Genomic DNA, 18,079 nt, shown 5'->3' on the forward strand with positions numbered 1-18,079 from the left:
CTGGCCCTGGCTGTGGTGGGGAGCAGGAGCCAGAACCAGAGCAGAGCTCAGTGGTGGCTCTTTGGTGCTGCCACTGGAGCAGCCTCGGGCTCCCCGGGCTGTGCTGGAGGAAGTGGCTTTTGAAGGAAATGAGATGTGAGCACTCAGCACTCCCTTATCAGTCTGGCTGCCCGCCAGCACTGCCGTGGGCAAGCAAGGCTACTCCCAAGAGGGATAGTGGCTGCGGTGTGGCAGCTGCTCTGGGCTCCTGCCCCCAGCCACAGCTCACCACAGGCACCACAGCTGGAGCTGGGGCTGCCAGGGCAGGCCAGCAGCCACACCTCTGCCACGCTGGGAGTGTCCTCACCTGTGCTGCTGGCCAAAAGCAGCGCCCCAGGACACCCTTCAGAGCCCAGCCCTTGGCACAGCTGGCAGCACTGGTTGGCAATGATCCCTGCCCAGAACCAGCCCAGCCCTTCTTTTGTTCCTTTTTATTAGTAAGGGATTGAAAACATAGTTAAATACATTTCTTTACCGATAATTTACAGCTGTTTCTGCAGCAGAAAGTGGGTGCCATTAGATCAGTAGCAGTAACTCAGGAGACACACGCTCTCAGGCTTTGTCCAGCTGGCCTGAGGGACAGACAGGGCCCAGGATGTCCAGCTCAGCCCTTGCCCAGCCTCAGGGGATGCCAGACTAGACCCAGCCCTCACCTCCATCCTTGCACAGAAACAGTGGCAGAGAATGGGGCTGGGATCTTGGTTTGGTGTCTGAAAGCAGTGGAGGAGGAGGGAAAGTAGAGCTGCAGGAGGGCAGGTCCAGCAGTGGAGGCCTCTGTGAGCCGTGGTGGCTTTGGGTAAGGAGTGTCCCTTTCCTGATGGGGCAGGGAGGGTGACAGGAGTCAGTAAACCACCTCGTACACCGTGGCCTTCTTGTCACCAGAGCCCGTAACGATGAATTTGTCGTTGACAGAGATGTCACAGCTCAGGACTGACGAGGATTCCTTAGACTGTGAGGGAGAGGGGACGAGGTGAGAGCAGGGCTGGTGCTGGAGGCATCATCCCCCTGCAGAAATGCCTCACCCACCTGGAAGATGCTGGCTCCATAGGGTGCTCTCCAGGCGTTGAGCAGGTTGTCCTTCCCCGTGCTCACAAACCACTTCCCTGGGACAGGAGACAAAGTGGGTGTCAATGTTTGGGACTCCATTCAGGGCAGCTGAGCAAGGGGAAATCAACCAAATGGATAAATCTGAGGCTATCCATAGCCCAGGAAGAAAAAATGTCCCTTGCCTACCGCAGGAGGCGAATTTGAGAGAGAGGACACAGCTCTCGTGGAGGTGCAGCTGGTACTTGTCCGGTTTGGTGACGTGCAGGATCTCCACGTTGCTGCTCTCCATCCCCACTGCCAGCCACTCTCCCATGGGGCAGTAGCCTAGGGAGAAGATCTGAGGGGACAGACAGGCTCACACAGTGGCCCAGCAGGTGCCACCTGGCCCCGTGGTGCTGCCAGGGGGCTCCAGCCCTACCTGGGAGCTGAAGTCGTGCTGCTGCAGCTGCCGCCCCTCCCGCAGGTCCCAGCAGCGCACGGTGTTGTCCAGCCCTCCTGTCCACAGCTTGGTGCCATAGTTAGAGATGTCAATGCAGCTGGCACCGTCTGTGTGGCCTTGAAACTGCCTGGGAAAGGGGGATGGAGAGGGCAAGGGCACAGCTGTTAGGGCAGCCAACTCCTCAAGAGGCAGCATCTCCCCCTGTGCCTGCCCTGCAGCCCCTGCCCACACTGACCTCACCATGGTCTGGTTCTGCAGGTCCCACACCACGATGTTGCCATCACTGCAGCAGGAGAAGCAGACTTTGGCATCAGGGCTGATGGCCAGGGCGTAGCAGGCGGGGGCAGAGGAGGTGAGCTCAGCCTTGATGCGGGGCGTGGGGGCTGCCAGGTCCCAGATGGACAGGGTGCTGGCCTCCCCCCCCACGATCAGGCTGCGGCCATCGGGGAGCAGCTTGCAGGAACGGATGTAGTTGTCACGGTTCTGAACGGGGAGACAGCAACAGGGCAAGGCAAGAAGGAGATGATGAGCACATGGCACTTGCAGGAGACACATGTCCTTCTCTCACTGCAAGTGAGAAAGGCCCCTCTGTCCCCTCCACTGCAACAGGGGCACATTCCCCTTGCCAGCCCCAGCCCAAAGCCTTTCCTCCTCCTCCTCCTCACCAGGCAGTCCAGCTGAGCCACGGCCGTCTTGGTGCCCGGCTGCCCCACGTCCCACACCTTGACGCAGCCCTTGCCCCCGGTGTAGACGTGTCGCGTGGAGTTGCTGATGGTGACAGCGCAGACCACCTCGCCGTGGCTCAGGGTGTGCAGCTGCCGCGCGTGCCGGGGGATGCCGGAGCCCAGGAGGGCGTCGGGGGGGAAAGGCACCGGCTGCATCTGCCCGTCGGCGCTGACGTGGAAGGAGTAGGCACTGGAGGGGAGCAGAGCAATGAGAGCACAGCAGAATCCTGCCTGGACAGAATCCTGCGGGTCCCAGCGGGTCTGAGACAGGCAGTGGGGTTTGGAGTCAGAGGAATGGAAGGAGTGTTGAGTAGAAGGGAGCAGAAGAGAGGCCTGAACAACCCCTGTGTGGTGCCTGAGGGCGGGTGGTGACCTCTCTCAAGCCAAGGTGCAAGGTGCCCATTGTGCTCTTGCTAATGAGGGCTTTAATTACCCAGCTCCTTATTACCACCAGCTGCCAGGAATGGCAGTGCTGGACTCGGGATTGGAGAGCAGCTCCCCCTCAGCCCAGCCCTGCCCTGCCCTGGGGGAGCTCTTGGGAGGGAGATGCTCCCAGCACCCATCCCCTTGCCCCCACCCTCCCTGCAGCCCCAGCGTGTGCAGCCACTTACGGCTTCCCTCCAGCGATGGTGGAGAGTGAAGAGGAGAGGGTGGCAGCTCTCAGGTGAGGGTGCGACTCAAACGCCACCTGCACAGAGCAAAGAGCACGTGAGGAGCAGAGCAGAGCACACCAAAGCTGGGCTCAGGCCCTTCCCTGCACACCCTGGGACCAGACCAGCCTGGCTCTACACCCTGGCACACCCAGCCCTGCCTGGGTGACTTACCATGGGCGAGCGGCCGTAGAGCACCGCGCTGCTGACCTGGGGTGAGAGGTGGATGCCCATGTAGAGACCAGGGGCTGGGAGCTCCCCGCTGAGGGAGGCGTGGGGCAGCATCCCCAGGGAGGACGTGTAGGGGCTGGAGGAGCTCAGGGGGCTGCGGAGAGCTGCACGAGGAGAGACCCGCGGCTTGGCCCTGGCCCGGGGCAGAGGGGAGCTGGTGACTGCACAGCCACCCCCTCCAGCCCCCACTGCCGAGCCCTGAAACACCCAGCTTCGTGCAGCCCCGCCAAAATGACAACTCTTCAGAGAAAAGCCCTGCCCTATACCCCGAGCACCACCCTCAGCAGGTCTGCGCCCACCAGGGGTGTGGCAATGGCAGAGGTGCCATGTGGCCACGGCTCACTGCTCTGATTTCGTGGAGCAGAACGGCCCTGCCAGCTCTGCTGGTGGCACACAGGATCCTGCCTCCCTCCAGCCCAGCCCCAGGGTGCTGTCACAGCAGAGCTGACCCCGTGCTGTCCCTGGACACTCACTGACTGTGTCGGTGCTGGGAGCCTTGGCCGGGGGTGGCCGGAGCGGGGTGGCCGAGCTGGGCCCGGGGCCGGGCGTGGGGGAGTCACGGGGAGGTGAGGAAGAGGAGGGCTTGGAGGTGGGAGCACTGGCCACAGAGTCTGTCTGTGAAGCAGAGGAAAGAAGAGCAGCTTCAGCAGTGGGAGCAGAGCCCAGGCCAGCCCTCCCCAGCCCCACAGCTGGGCCAGCAGCCTCCACACCTTGCAGGGTGGAAGGAGCTCCTGGATGGAGCTGGACAAGGTCTGGCCACCCAGGGCCTGATCCCCACTCTCCCCACAGCTGTAAATGCCCCATGCAAGCTTTGGGTCACCCCAAACTGCCCCAACCCTGCAGCACCCACCAGCACAAGACCCCATGGACACATCTGCTGCTCCCCCAGCAAAACTCCTCCTGCATGGGGGGGCACCCCCATCCCCAGCCTGGCACCAAGAGGATGCCTGGCATGAATTGGCCTCTCCAATCCCCACAGCTATTTCATTCCTTTCTTTTTTTTTCCCCCCCTCGCCTCTCCTATTTCTTCTGCTTTTTCTGTCTGGGGATTTTGTCGACACCAGCAAAGGGAAAAAAAAAAAAATTAATAACAGAGAAAAGCTACGTGCTGTGCTGGCAGATTGCTCAGGGCGCTTTGTCTGCTCTAATCCGATTGTGCTGGGGAGCTGCTGCTCACTGCTGCCCGCAGCCCCCAGCTGCCTCCTGACCCCAGATGGGGGGACCTATCACTTGGTCCCTGCGGTGGCTGGGAGGCCAAAGAGTGGCAGAAACATCCCTCCCCCCCTTCCCACATGCTGATGTTTCAATCTGAGCACTGGACTGGTGCTTGGCAAGGAAGAAGGAGGATGAAAAAAAAAAAAAAAAAAAAAGGAAAAAATCAATTGCTATGAGCAGCTCTGGGGAATTCTGCAGGCAGGCGGGTGGAGAACACTGCAGAGCTTGTCCTCTGCCCAGCAGCACTTACCCACCCCGAGGGCACGGACCTCTGTCCCCAGGGTGGGGGGTGGCCGTGGCTACAAACCACGGGCATTTCTGTGCCCGTTTTGCAGCAGCCTGGCCAGACAGAGGAATTCGGGGCCCACATCCCCCCCCAGGCCGGGCTGGCCTGGGGCTCCTCACCGGGCTCGGCTCCTTGGGCTGCGCGGGGCTCCCGCCGGAGCCGAGGGACGCGGGACTCTGCGGCAGCGACCGGCGGCGACCGGGCGAGTGGCCAGGGCTGCCGGGCTCCGAGGGCGGGTCCTGGGGGGAGAACAGAGCTGTGGGAAACAGCAACCCCTCTGTGTAGGGGGGCAGGCATGGCAGGGAGCCGGGGAGGCACCCAGGATCACCACCAGCCCCTCGGTCTGAATGAGGAGCGTCCGTTCTGCTCCCCTGGACGAGAAACGGCCTCGATTTTTCTCTTTGAGCAAAATGAGAGGTGACAGCAGGTTCAAAGGACACTGGTGGCCACGGATGCCTTCACAAGGAGGGATGGAGATCAGCACACATGAGGAGCTGAGACAGGGCTGCCATTTCAGAGGCAAGGCCAGCCCTCAGCTCTTGCACTCCTATAACCATTCAAGCAGGTCTGTGACTTTTTATCACCACAATGAGTAGCTTTCATAATCGTCATTTTCTGCACAAATCCCTGCTGATCTTCCTTTCAGGGCTTGTGTTTTCTTAAGAAGTGGCACAAGTAAAAAAGACTTTATGTCTTTCTCTCCCCTCTGTCTTCTAGGAAAGGAACAAGTATGTCCCCAAAAGCATCCTCTTTACCAAGAATAGTAATGGCTGGGATCAAGTTCTGTCATGTGTGCCTCAGTCAGGAAAGGCTGTACCAGAAGCATGTGCATTTCCATTGCAAAAGACTGGAATTCAGTGAATCCCCTGCACTGGGGTGTGTTAGAGGCTGCTCAAGGGCCAGGCTCAAGGTCTGGGTCAGGATGTGCCATGAGGCTCCTGCCACCTCCACCTACAGGAGCTGCCAGCAGCAAGCCCAGCTCCATGGAGCTCTCATCCCAGCTTATCAGCCTCCCCACATGGGATGCTGCAGCAGAGGGGCTGAAAGGGGATTGTGAAGCAGAGCCAAGCTTGTGGCTGGCAAAGCTGAGCCCTGGCTGGCACAGCCTCCCCAGAGCAGTGGGAGTGGAATCAGCCTTGGCTGGCACAAAGCACTGGAGCAGGGCTGGCACGTGTCCTGGCTGGCTATTGCTGCCCAGCAGCAACGAGCTGGAGCCTAAAGAACCCCAAACCTGGGGAACCAGAGTCCTAAACCTGACTGCAGCTTGAGCAGGACACCTTGCCAGGCTCCAAGGGCTTACCTCATCCACCACCAGGTTGTAGTCACTCTTGTCCCCATCGCTGTCCTGCAAATCCAGAAGGGCTCAGTCAGGACTGGGAGATGCTGGACCAGGCTCTGTGTTCTGCCCCAGGACCCCAGGCAGCACAGGGACCCATTTTCATCCCTCCATGGACCAACACCAACCATGTCCTGCTGGCTGCGACCTCGGGCTGAGGAGCCTCTCTGGTGCTCTCCCTTTGGTTTGTTCTTGCTCCCAGCACCCCAGAGAGAACAGCAGAGCTCCCAGCAGAGCAGGCACAGGGCTCCCCAGCCACCTCCCCTCCAGCCCCAGCCCTTGGTGCACTCACAGAATGCCCAGGCAGCTCCTTCTCCTCCCGCTTGCGCTTCAGCCCCGTCCGCTCCTCGTCCTGCAGGCTCTCGGCAGGGGAGGAACAAACACTCTGAGGCAGAGAGGGACAGCAGGTGTGTGAGCTACCCTGAGGGCAGCAGACATCCCCCAGCTCTAATGGGGCCAGGTGCTGCTCCAGGAGCATCTCCCTGGCTGGTAGGGAGGACCCCAAAACCCCAAAGCCAAGCAAGGAACATCCCCAGCACTACCAGAAAGATCCACCAGACAGGGTGGAGCAGAAAATCCCCACTGGAGCTGTGTTTGCTTCACCTCAACCCTGTCTTGAGAAAGGGGCCAAGCAGGAAGAAGAGCCCTCCCCCAGATGCTGCTGGCAGCTGCAGGGGTGTCACACATCCCCTGGCATTCCCACACTCATGACAATGCAGCCAGAAGGGGATGGAGATGCCCCATCCTGGGGCTCCCTGCAGCTGATTGCTCCCAGCACAGTCAGATCAGCAGCTCTGGCACAGCACCAGGCAGCAGAAAGGGCCATCCCTGGCCCCCAGGCCATCATGGCATCACAGACACCTCCTCCACCTCCTCCTCTCCCACCTTGCAAGCTCAGCATCAGTGCTACTGCTCCCCAATGGAGATCATTAACCCTTCCTTCCCTGCTTGTACCCTGGACTCTGCAGAACTCCTGTGCAGCCTGGGATGGGAGTCACAGCTCTGGGACTGGGGGATCCTAAAAGGGAGGGGGCAGCCAAGGACTGCAGAGGGGCTGAGAGCTCTGAGACCTGTTCAAGTGATTCCTAAACTGGAAACTCCTTGAAAAGGACAAATCTGGTTATTTTGGGAGCAGCCCTTGATCTTTAGCTCCTTGCATCAGTAAAGACTGAATTGAGGTGGCCCAGAACATTCAGTTACAAAATCCTGATGCAAACACAGCCCACCCAGACCAGCAAAGCTCATCCAGCAGCCCCATCCCTTCCCAGGAGCCAGTGGCCAGCTTGGAGCACACTGGAGATGCCATCAGGGCCAGCTGAGGCCACTTGCCTGTCACAACTTACCCGGCTTGGGGTGTGTTCTGGCACCAGGCAGCAGCAGGGAGAGCGTCCCAGGTCCATGTCAGAGCAGAGGGGAAGACAGGAAGAGGTTGTTAATGCCAAGCCTGTGCCTCACATACCCAGGCAGGAGGGAGAGAGGGGCACAGCAAGGCAAGGCAGGAAACAGCAGGACACAGGTTTAGAAAATAAACAAAAATAATCACATTTGATTTCCCACTTTGCCCACCTGAAGTGTGGATTCTCTGTTGTCTAATGGGAGGTCAGCACTTTGCTGTCCTTCAGGGAAGCAGGGGAATTTCTACCCACCCACCTCCTTTTAAGAAATTATCCCAGCTTTGGAATCCCTTCCCTAGATGTGACAACAGATCCAAAGCCACCAGAAGGGGACGAGCTGTCTGGCCAGCTGAGATCCCCTGAATCACACCCATCCTATTTCCTTAGGAAGCCATGCCTAAAAGCTCTGCTTGGGAACTCTCTGAGGCTTTTGTACATGCACAGCAAAGCAGGACCACTTCCCTGAGCCCAGGGAAGGAGTGCCAGGCATTTACTGCAAATCCAAGCACAGGATTGTGGGCTGGGGTTCAGCTCTGGCTCACTTTTGCTCCTAAAAATCCACCAGCATTTGGAGTCCAGGTCCCTGCTGGCAAAAAGAGGCAGGCAGGGATGGGAAGCTGAGGGATTCTTGTAGGCACTGCTCCAAGGCCGTGGTCTGGAGTGGGACCAGATGCCTGCCATCAGCCCTGCACCCCTGGCTCAGCCTGACTCACACCAGCTCTGGCTAACTGTGGCAGAGCACTGAGGATTAACCCTGGACAGATGGAGCATTTCAACCTTTTTTTTTTTTTTTTTTTTTTTTTAATAAGGAATGGCCCTCACCACGGCCAAACACCCAGGCTGAGAGAAGTTCTGGCTGGAGGCACGGGCTGCCTGGGCTCTGAGGGTTAAGCAGGCTCAGAACAGCACAGCCTGCTTTTATTCTCTCCCTGGACTTTGTTTTCCTCCTTTGTGGAAGCCATCCTTAAAGAAACATGGACAGGATTTGAACTGCAGACAGCTGTGTGCAGGGGGGCAGAGCTGCCACCAACAGTTTCCTGCTGCTCTTTTCACCACCTTGAAATCCTACAGCCCAAACCAGAACCATGAGAACCTGCAGCAAACCCCACCCAGTGCCTGGCTCTGTTGCTGCTCTTGGGTCCTGACCCAAGTGCATTTCAGTCAGCACCTTCCCCAGGGGAGTCTGCAGGGAAACATCACTCCTGCTAAATTTGGCTGCCTGTTTCCAGCCCACAGAGCTGCCCAGAGCCTCTCTCCCTGTCCCTGCCTCCTCTCAGCACAACCACTCCATGCCTGTGCTCTGAAAAGGAGACTTGAGCTCAGAGCAGCTTCTCCTTTGTGCAGCCCCTCAGCAGCAACAGGCCACGAGCAAAGCTGGGCAGTGTTATTAATTTGGCCCAGGCCTGCCAGCAGCATTCAGAGCACTGATTTAATGATGATTAAATATTGATGATGTTTGTAAGGCACTCGGTGATCCTGACAGGAGGAGGCACCCATATGGACTAGGAATTAGTGTAATTTACACGGCACAACACACGCAATGAGGCTCTGCTTTCTAAATTCCTTGCCCCAGGCCTGTGGCTGTCACAGTTTCTGCAACAGTATTTTCCCTAAAAGTCTCATCTTTAAGCATCAGATCTTTACTTGGTATAAAAAGAGAGGATTTCTTTGCAGTGGGAGCAAATGGAGCAGGGGACCCTCATGCACTGAAAACACCCAGGGGAGCAGGGACACCTGTGTGCTGCACAAACCCCTGCCCAGAGCCAGGGCTGCACACACAGCATCACTGCAGAGCAGCAGCTCCCAGGTCTGAAACAGAGCCAGCCTCCTGGGGCTGCAGGCATTTCTTGAGCTGGATTTGTCATCCCCAGGGATGCAGCAGCCAGGAGCCTCAGGAGCAAGGCAGAGCAGGCAGCAGGATCCCTGCACACTAACTCAGCCAGCCTTTACAGGGTTAACCCAGCTGTGCTTCTCCCCCTTACCTCTGTTCTCCCCATCCTGGGCCACTCTGTCCTCCTTGGTGGCCAGCTGAGCCTGTGCCATCAGTGCCCCCGAGAGAGCCAGGAGCCCCGAGGTGCTGCTGGCCCCACTCAGGCTAGAGGGCTGCATGCTGGAGGGGTGGGGGGCCAGCGGGAGGGGGGATGCGTGGTGGGAGAGGTGCTGAAGCTGCTGCTGCTGAAAGAGAAAGAGCAAATGGTCCTGGATGTGGAGGAGGCAGCGCAGCCATGCCCTCCCCAGGCTGCGAGGCAGAGATGGGATGAGATGGGGATGAGGAGGGGGCAGGGAGCTGGGGGGCTGCACAGGCTGGGTCACAGCCCTGCCCCTGCCCCTTCCCCCGGGCTCAGCACAGCACAGCCTCTTTTATTCTCTTTTATTCTCTCTCTGCACTTTGTTTTTCTCCTTCCACCCTCCCTGCTGCAGACGCGACCCCAGCACATGGCAGAGCCCCAGACAAGGCTCTGCTCTGCCCTCCCAAAAGCCTCAGAACACCGTGGCAAATCCCTTCACCACAATGGGTGTGTGAAAATATAAAAAACCTTGACTTCCCTCATCACCACAGGGCCTGAACTCCCAGGCAGGAAAGAGTCTTTGCCCACAGCCAGGCAGTGCAACTCACCCCGACGATGCTGTTGAGCTCCCCCATGGTCACCTGCTTGGCCCTTTCCACTGCCTGCAGGACCTGCTGCTGGTGCTGGGGAGGGAGAGCACAGGGCTGGTCACACTGTGCTCCTGGCTGGAGGGAGCACTTGGCTCCACACTGCCCCACTCACCCCTGCACAGCCCCTTCTCCCACCAGGCATGGAGGTTTTCCTCCCCAAAACCTCCTGCTGCTCAGGTTGGACTTTGATTTGCCCCTTCCCAAGAAGCCAGGGCAATCTGATGCACTCCCCCCACACCCTCCTCCTCACCTCCTGCGTCAGGAAGGGAATAATCTGGGCACAAATGGCACTCAGCCTCTTGACAATCTCTGCCTGGAAGAGGAAGCAGGTATCAGCAGGTATCAGCAGAGATGGAGGGCTCTGAGCCCCATCCTGCCCCACTTCAGCAGCCAAGCATCCTGCAAACACTCAGCCTTGGCGGAGGAGTTAAGCTCTCCCCACCCACGCCCTCCTGGCGGAAATTCTCCCGCTGCCTCTGCATCCCTGCTGGGATTTCCCGAGCTGCTGCCAAGGGAGGGCTCTGCCCAGGGCTGCTGGACCCCCTCAGGCTGCCAGGCACATGGGAGGGAACCCACGGCTAAATCCCAGCGTGGCCCCGGGCCAAGGCGAGCTCCAAGCTGTCAGTCCTTTCGCAGCCCAGCTGGCTTTGCTCAGCCCGAACCCGCGCTGGCTCCGCGGGCTGCCGTGGCCAGCGGGCAGGGACGGAGGGGAGCCGAGCCACAGGCGCTGGCAGCCAGCCCTGCCTGTGCCTTCCCTTCCCAAACATCCAGCTCAAAGCCAGGGCAGACCAACCAGCAGCAGAACTGCAGAGATTCAGCCCTCTTGGCATCGCACCAGCAAATTCCCCAAGGTTCTGCTGGTTGTACCTGCCCTGACCCGGAGCAGGGACTCCACTCCCATCCCCAACAAGCTCTGGGACAGCTCCCCCTGCTCCTTCAGAGGCACAAAGCACCCCCAGCCCTGCCCCTGCCCACAAGAGAAAGCAGAAAACCCAGTGCATCCTCTGAGGAGAGGCTCTGTGGTTGCAGACAAACCCACAGCCGGGCTGTGTTCCCACCAGCACAAGCAGCACTTCCGAGGAAAGGGGCTGCGACTTCAGCCCAGCCTCTCCAAGAGAAAACCCACATCTCCTGGGGAAAACTGGATTCCCCCCCTGCTGTAAATCCACCCTGGGACTGGCTGCTCTGAAGGGTTTTATCAGCTCAGGTTTCTGACAATCCCCGCCGGTGTTGCAGAGGTCAAAGCAGGCTGGGAGCCAAGGGAGAACAAAGGGAACATTCACCTGCTGTGCTCAGAGGCTGCTGTGCCCCACACCCTCAGCACCCTGTGCTCACCTGCAGGTCCCAGCTGCTCTCTCTGCCACTGCCACCGTGCCCACAGAGCCAGAGACCCCCTCCTCCAGCCCTCTCCATCCCACTTCTCAATCACTTGGCCACCACCTCTGTCACCTCGTGGGCAGAGTCCCCCTCCCCACTTGGCTTGGGCCACCTCTTGTTCCCTGGATCTTGGAGCATGTAAGGGTGGCAGGAATGTGCTCGTGGTCTCCACCACGCTCTCTGCTAACAAAAGGAGCAAACTCGGAGGGGCTGAGCCAGCTGGAGGGATATGGCAGTTGACTTGCCACTTTGTCAGGCATTGGTCCAAACTAATTTCCCTGGCAGAGAGCCCATGATGACTAGATTGATAAATCTGAAGAGGGAAAGCAAATTAACACTGGAACAAAAGGGGAACCAGGGAAGGGTGAAAACACTCCTCTGGCTTTGGGAAAGGAAAAGGGGATTAAGAAAAAAAGAAAAGAAAGACAATCCATTTGCCTCTGGGCTCTAGCTCCTGCTGTTTCCTCCACATCCCTCCTTCAAGTGGGGCCCCAGGGAAGCACTGCAGGGAGGCACCAGGGCTCACAGCAGGGCTCTGAGCAGTTCGTCTTTGGGATGGGGAACTCAATAACACATCCTGACAACTGCAGGATCCCTTTGTAAGCCAGTCCCTCACACAGAGCTGTCACACCTCCCATGCCATTAGGGCTCAAGGGAGATCATTTTCCAACAAAGTCTCCAACCTTGGCCCCTTCCCCACCCTCCCCTGCTGCTGGCCTGGTCCCCACTGCACTTACCTGCTTGTGCATTTCAATGTTCAGGCCGTAGGACATCTCGTAGTACTGAGAGGAAAACCACAACAACAGCCTGGTTAGGAGCTGTCCAGAGCAACTGGCCCAGGACCAGCCTGGGGTTTGGCTGGCTCCAGCCCACGAGGAATGGCTGGGATGCTGTGCCAGGAGCCTGGGACAAGGTAGGCAGCAGCCACAGGCTGTTAACACCTGCAGTTTCTGAACTTGTTTAAGCCAGGGGAAGCCAGTCCTGCTGCCCCCCAGATCCTGTCCTGGCTCATCCCACCACACTTGGAATATGTTTTCACACCTTGGCACAGCTGCCCAGCCACTCAGCCTGTGCAGAGCAAAGATGACAACAGGTTACACCCTCCAGCAGCCAGTGACTCTGCCAGGGGTGCTGACCCCAATCCCTCACACCTGGGGAGAAAAGGGGACCTGCTTTCCTCCAGCAAAGCCAATTCCACAGGTAGCAATCCCCTTCTGGAAATCCCTGAGCCTCCAGGATGTGGGGAGGGATCCCAGCTGATGGGTGAGAGGAACATGCCCTGCAGTATCAACACACAGTATCACAGACAGGGCTGTATTCACCCCCTGGCACAGAGTTTGCCCAAGTTCTCATCTTTTTGCCTCTTGGATGGTGTCACTTGGGTTCCTCCTTTCCCCAGAGGGACCAGTAAGGTCAGATGCTGAAGGAGAAGAAGCTGCTCTGCTGTCCCCATCCTCTTTCCTTCCTCCCAGCAGCTCCCCTGCTCCTGGCAGGCTCTGGCTGGTGCCCAGGTCAGTCTGTTTTGGGGCCTGTTAACCCTTCACTGGCAACTGTTGAGGGCTCCTGCCCTGCTCCTTCCCCTTCCACCCAAACCACGAGCCTTGGAGCATCAGATCTTAAATACCCACCCCTTGGGAGAGAGAGAGGGAGGAGTGGGGAGCTCTCTTACAAAGCCAGATAGAAAAAGGTAAAAATAAAAAACAAAACAAAAAAACAAGAGACAAAACCTATGGCAGGATTCCCGGGCTCAAGCAGCACTGAGCAGCAAGACAGCAGCAAAAGAGCCAGCGCTGCTAGAAATGGTGATTAACTCCTTCCTCCCTCACATCTCCCCAGCCCCAAGGTCAGCACAGGGCAGGGCAGTGCTCCCTCGGGCGAGGGGCTGAGAGGAGCCCCGGCACCCAGATGTGTCAGAGGGCAGCAGCCCAGGGGGACAGCCCCTCAGGGGAGCCAGGGGACACGATGGGGACAGCTCACCATGACATAATGTCTCTGCATCTCGGTCTTCTCGCTCACCAGCTTCTCACATTCCAGCTTCAGGCTGCAAAGGGGAGCCAGGGCTTCCATTCAGCTCCTGCCCCATCCCGCCCGTCCCCATCCCCGGGACCTCGGCCAGCTCAGCACATCTCCTGCCTGTCCCTGCGGGATCAGGGGGCTGCAGGGCTGTCACACACCCTCCCTGGGGCACCCGCTGTGCTGTGCACACACCTGTGGCACCCACCCAGAGCTCGGTCCCCTCCCTGCCCCTACACCTCGCTCAGCCAGAGGAAACGCGGCTCATCTTCCCCTTGGGACCCCAGCTGAGGGTTTCACGCTGCCCCCAGCCCAATCCCCGCTCCCTTCCCCAGCCGCCTTTTCTCCACCTCCTCCTTCCCCACTTTCCCCCTTCTCGAGCGCTCCCCTGTCCCACCACACCGCCGGCCCCGGCCCCACCTGTGGTACTGCGCCTGCAGGAACTGAAATTCCTCCTTGATGCGGTCGCAGATTTCCAGCACCGAGAACTTGAAGGGCTGCCCGGGCTGGAGCGGGGGCTGCGGAGAGACAGCCCGGCTGGAGGCTGCGGCTCGGCGCCCCGGCCCGGCCCGGCCCGGCCCCGCCGCCGCGGCACTTACCGGGTGCCGTCCCTGCGGGAACATCCTGAGCTACCGGCGCGGCCCCGCTGCCCCCGCCAGGGCACGGCGCTGCCCGGTCTCGGCGGGGATCCGGGGTGTCGCCGAGCGGCTCCGGGCGGCGCTCCCGGGGTCTCCGCTCGCCCCCGGCGGGGCCGGGGCGGGGCTGGGGCGGCCCCGGTGCGGGGGGGGAGCGGCCGCCCGGCCCCGCGCGCCCCGGCCGCCCGCGCCCGCTTAAGGAGGCGCGTCCCCGCGGGGCTCGGGACAAGGCGAGCGCCGCACCGGGGCTCCCGCGCCGAACCCGGCACCGCGGCGGCCCCGCGCTAGCACGGCGATGCCGGAGACCGGGGAAGGCACCGCTCCCGGCCCGAACGGAGCGACTCGGGAGGCGCCTGCCCGTAGCGCTGCCCCGGCGCGGGGCTCACCGGGCGCTTCCCCGGCCACGCGCGCGTCTCCCAGCGCGGTCGCACTCGCCGCAGCTTCCCCCGTCCCCAGGGCAGCCCGGTCCCCGGGGAGCGACGGCGGGCGCTGCCACCGCCCCCGACGCTGCGGGAGGACGCGGCACCGGCCCCCGGCGGGGCAGCGCGCGGGGGCGGGCATCACTTACAAGCGCCCGCCGGGTCGGGGACACCACGGGCAGCACAATCGGGCCTGGGCACCGGGCGGGCCGGGGTCCGTCGGGACCAGCCGTCGGTGTGCCCGGGGCAGCCCCGCCGGGAGGGGTGGAGCACGATGGGGCTTCCCCATCCCGTCCCCTCCGCCCGCTCCACCTTAACCGGCCCCACAGCCCGCAGCGGCGGCGCTCGCACCGGCCATTGGCTGCGGCTGCGGGAGCGCCGGCCAATCGCCCCGCGCGGTTCCCACATGGGCTCGTGACGCCAGAGAGCGGGACGGCCAATAAGAAATGAGCGGGCGGTGCGAGCCCCCAGGGCTGCGGCGCGGGGCACGCTGGGAGTTGTAGTCAGCCCTTGGCTACGCCCTCACGGCGGCGGCGCTCGGGGCCGGTCTGTCCCGTCCCTGCCGCCGCCGCGGGCCCTGGGAGCGGCCCGGCCCGGGTCTGCCGCGGGGCCCGGCCCAGCGCCGGCAGCCAGCGGGGCTCCCGCCGCGGGCGGCTCGGGCAGGCGGACTGCGCGGCCCACGAGGCCTTGCGGCTGCCACTCAAAGTAACGTGGGGCGGCGGAGCGGCGGCGGCTGAGGCGGGAGGCCCGGAGCCGCCGGGCTCGGGCTCTGTGGGGCTGCTCGGCTGTTCCGCCGACAGGAGCCCACCGAGGGTCCCTTCCCTGCCCCCCGCCACCCCTCCGGCTGCGGCTGCTGTGGAGTCACCGCACTCGGGGGCGGTAAAAGCGAGTGAGGAACAACCTTTAAATATTGCAGGACCCAGCTGTACCTGGGCACTGCACAGGCAGGCACGAGGTTAAATATTTAATGCCTCACATTTCATCCTGATCTTTTATTCATTGCGTTATTTACGTGCTGCATGCTGGCAGTGGCCAGGGCAGGGACAAGGTGCTGTGCACTGGAGGCTCTGCCTGCCTCCATTCCATCCATCCATCCATCCATCCATCCATCCATCCATCCATCCATCCATCCATCATCCATCCATCCATCCATCCATCCATCCATCCATCCATCCATCCATCCATCCATCCATCCATCCATCCATCCATCCATCCATCCATCCATCATCCATCCATCATCCATCCATCCATCCATCATCCATCCATCCATCCCTGGTGTCCCTGCCTCTCCTCCACAGCCAGGACTGGCCCCAGACCCTGTCAGTTCCAAGCAAATAGCCAACTCAACCCCAGCACTTGTCCCTTTGCTTTTCCCTGGCCATAGGTGTTCACTGGGCAGGCAGTGATGGACACCAGCTTCAAACCCTCCAAAACCTTCCTTCTATGCAGGCACATTAATGTTCTCTGCTTGTACATGATTATCTGCATATTTTAATCCAAATGTAAAGTTTTAAAGGTTTTGTGTGTTTGTGTGGGTGTGTGTTCCTTATGGGGAGAGTTGGCTTTTTTTTTTTTTTTTCAAATAAAGTGTATTTTCAAAGGCTGGAAACATTTCAGATCGTGTTTCAAGGGAAGGATAGACTGAGGAGATGTTTTGCAGCATTTTTCAAAACTCCTTTCTGAAAATCGCCAGTTTTTCCTTAGGCAGTTTCTGTGCTCCCCTGTCTCAGGAGAGTGACACAGGTAAACCTGGAGCAGGCAGCTCCGGAGTGATGGGTGTCACACGTGTCTTGATCAGCCTCCATCAGTGATTGACATGAGCCCTGGAGCAGCACAGGCTGTAACCCAGAAATTAATTTGTGTTTGGATGGGAGAAAACAACAGTTAACCCTTGACACCCCCAGCAGCAAGAGGAGATGGTCCTGCTGCTGCCCTGGGAATGGGGACCTGGCTGTCACCACTGCTCAGCCACCCCCTGCAGCAGCCACACGCTCGTGCCTGGTGGTGGCAGGATCTGGAAGAGCCCCAAAGGATCAGGGAGTTTGAAATCCATGCTGGGATCAAGAGGAACATCCCTTTGTTTATCAGCAGCAGAGAAATCAAACCAACCCAGGCTCTGGGACACCCAGGAGCTCCATTTGAAGCTGGATCCCAGCAAAAGAGGTTGCTGCTGCTGGAATTACCCCAGGGATTTTTATCTTTCAGCTGCCTCCCCGAATGCCAGCCTGGGACAGGGAGCACAGGACAGGAAGGGCAGCCCTGGCTCTGTCCTGCTCCACACCACGGGGCTGGTTGTTCCCACACAGCCTCCTGTGCCCAGCACAGCTCCAGAGTGCATGGTCAGGGGCAGAGACACTGGGGGTGCCTGTGGCTCACCAAACCATCCTCTTTTCAGCTGCTCTCTTGCCTAATTGAATGGGGAACATGAACTCAGCATAGAGGAGTTCCTGGCACCCTCAGGCAATGCGAATTTCCCAGGGCAGCTGGCACAAACCGGGACTTCATCCTGGCTGGAGTCAGTCCTGGAATGAACATGAGATGGGAAGGGGAACTGAGGAAAGGATCTGGCAGCAAACCAGCGAGATCTAAGCCAAAGCTGCACTGGGAATCAAAGTTCCCCAGTTCCCTGAGCTACACTTCCATCCCTAAACCCCCAGTGCTGATGTCCACTCTCCAAAGCCACACATCCCCAGAGCCCTCGGGGACAGGTGTCCCCTCCAGGTGTCCCCTCCAGGTGTCCCTGCTTCCAGAGACTGCAAAAGAGGAGTGGGAACCCTCAGAGCAACCCAGCAGCTGACAGACTCTGGTCTCTGCCTTCGATCCGTGCGCTGGCTCCTGTTTGCACTTACCAGCTCTGAGTGGTTTTTAATTATTGATGCCTCCTTTAGCTTTTATCTGGTGCTCGCTGCAGCCAGGAAGAGCTCGGCGTTGGTGCATTAGCGGCGGGTTGGGAAGGAAGCCCCGCTCCAGCCCTGCTCCTGGCGCTCAGGCTGTGCCATTGTTCAGGCAGAGCTGTAAAATGAGGAGGGTGGGAGCCGGAGGGGGAGGTGGCAGAGGCGACTCCGGTTCCCCCAGGGAATGAGAGCCTGGGGGTTCTGTCCTGTGGGAAGGATGGACCCAAACAGGTGAAACCCGGTGGAAAATTGCCACCTGCTCACTGCGTGGGGGAAGGAGGCTGGGTTTTGACCCTCCAGTGACAGCGGGAGGGAGGAGATGGGTGACAGCAGAGTTTTGTCAAACCCCTGGCAGCTGTGAGCAGGAATCCAAGTCAAGCCCGGGTCAGTGCTGTTCTGCTCGGTGGTCAGGACATGGGGCACTGCCAGATGGGGTCCAGCCCCTGCCCCCTGTGCCCACCACAGCCTCTGTGGGCAGCAGGGCAGTGGCCGTCACTGGATCTCTCTACCCACCCTTTATGAGTCACGGCTCTGCTGAGTTTTCCCAAGGATCCTGGGGCAGCAGGGCTGGTTCTCAGACCATCACCCTGTATCCCTGTCCCACTCTGGCACCACAACCTCTGGAACATGAAAAGAAAGGGCTCCTCTGCCAGGAGCCAGGCTCAACTCATCCCTGAGCAGCTTTGGGGGCCTGTGCCAGCTGTGTCCTTGTGAGTGCTG

General features: G+C 59.9%; 1 protein-coding gene across 4 annotated transcripts; it reads right to left on the reverse strand.

The window, feature by feature from the left end:
- Positions 1-455: 455 nt before the first annotated feature.
- TLE2 (TLE family member 2, transcriptional corepressor) lies at positions 456-14,174 on the reverse strand. 4 transcript variants are annotated; one of them, XM_079328223.1, is made up of 20 exons: positions 14,011-14,174; positions 13,832-13,929; positions 13,376-13,439; positions 12,136-12,180; positions 10,272-10,334; positions 9,980-10,054; positions 9,345-9,537; positions 7,312-7,328; positions 6,261-6,353; positions 5,933-5,977; positions 4,752-4,871; positions 3,605-3,746; positions 3,075-3,235; positions 2,862-2,938; positions 2,191-2,440; positions 1,761-2,008; positions 1,505-1,652; positions 1,273-1,423; positions 1,066-1,142; positions 456-988 (listed from the first exon to the last, which is right to left on the reverse strand). In XM_079328223.1, exons 1-20 carry the CDS (start codon positions 14,032-14,034, stop codon positions 881-883), a joined length of 2,199 nt encoding a protein of 732 aa, XP_079184349.1. In that variant the 5' UTR covers positions 14,035-14,174; the 3' UTR covers positions 456-880. The 4 variants fall into 4 exon arrangements, with proteins under 4 accessions (XP_079184349.1, XP_079184350.1, XP_079184351.1 ...); XM_079328224.1 differs by having other exon boundaries at positions 744-988; positions 9,345-9,534; XM_079328225.1 differs by having other exon boundaries at positions 850-988; positions 1,269-1,423.
- Positions 14,175-18,079: the final 3,905 nt, after the last annotated feature.

Source organism: Erithacus rubecula, assembly GCF_903797595.1.
Source record: "Erithacus rubecula genome assembly, chromosome: 28".
NCBI classification, from domain to species: domain Eukaryota; kingdom Metazoa; phylum Chordata; class Aves; order Passeriformes; family Muscicapidae; genus Erithacus; species Erithacus rubecula.

Bases quoted from the DNA above. Each gene is read 5' to 3' on its own strand.
- TLE2 (XM_079328223.1), bottom strand. From the start codon at position 14,034: ATGTTCCCGCAGGGACGGCACCCG. The intron at 2,441-2,861 runs GTAAGTGGCTGC...GCTCCCCTCCAG, and splicing joins ACCATCGCTGGAGGGAAGCC to TGCCTACTCCTTCCACGTCA. The intron at 1,143-1,272 runs GTAGGCAAGGGA...CTCCTGTCCCAG, and splicing joins TCTCAAATTCGCCTCCTGCG to GGAAGTGGTTTGTGAGCACG.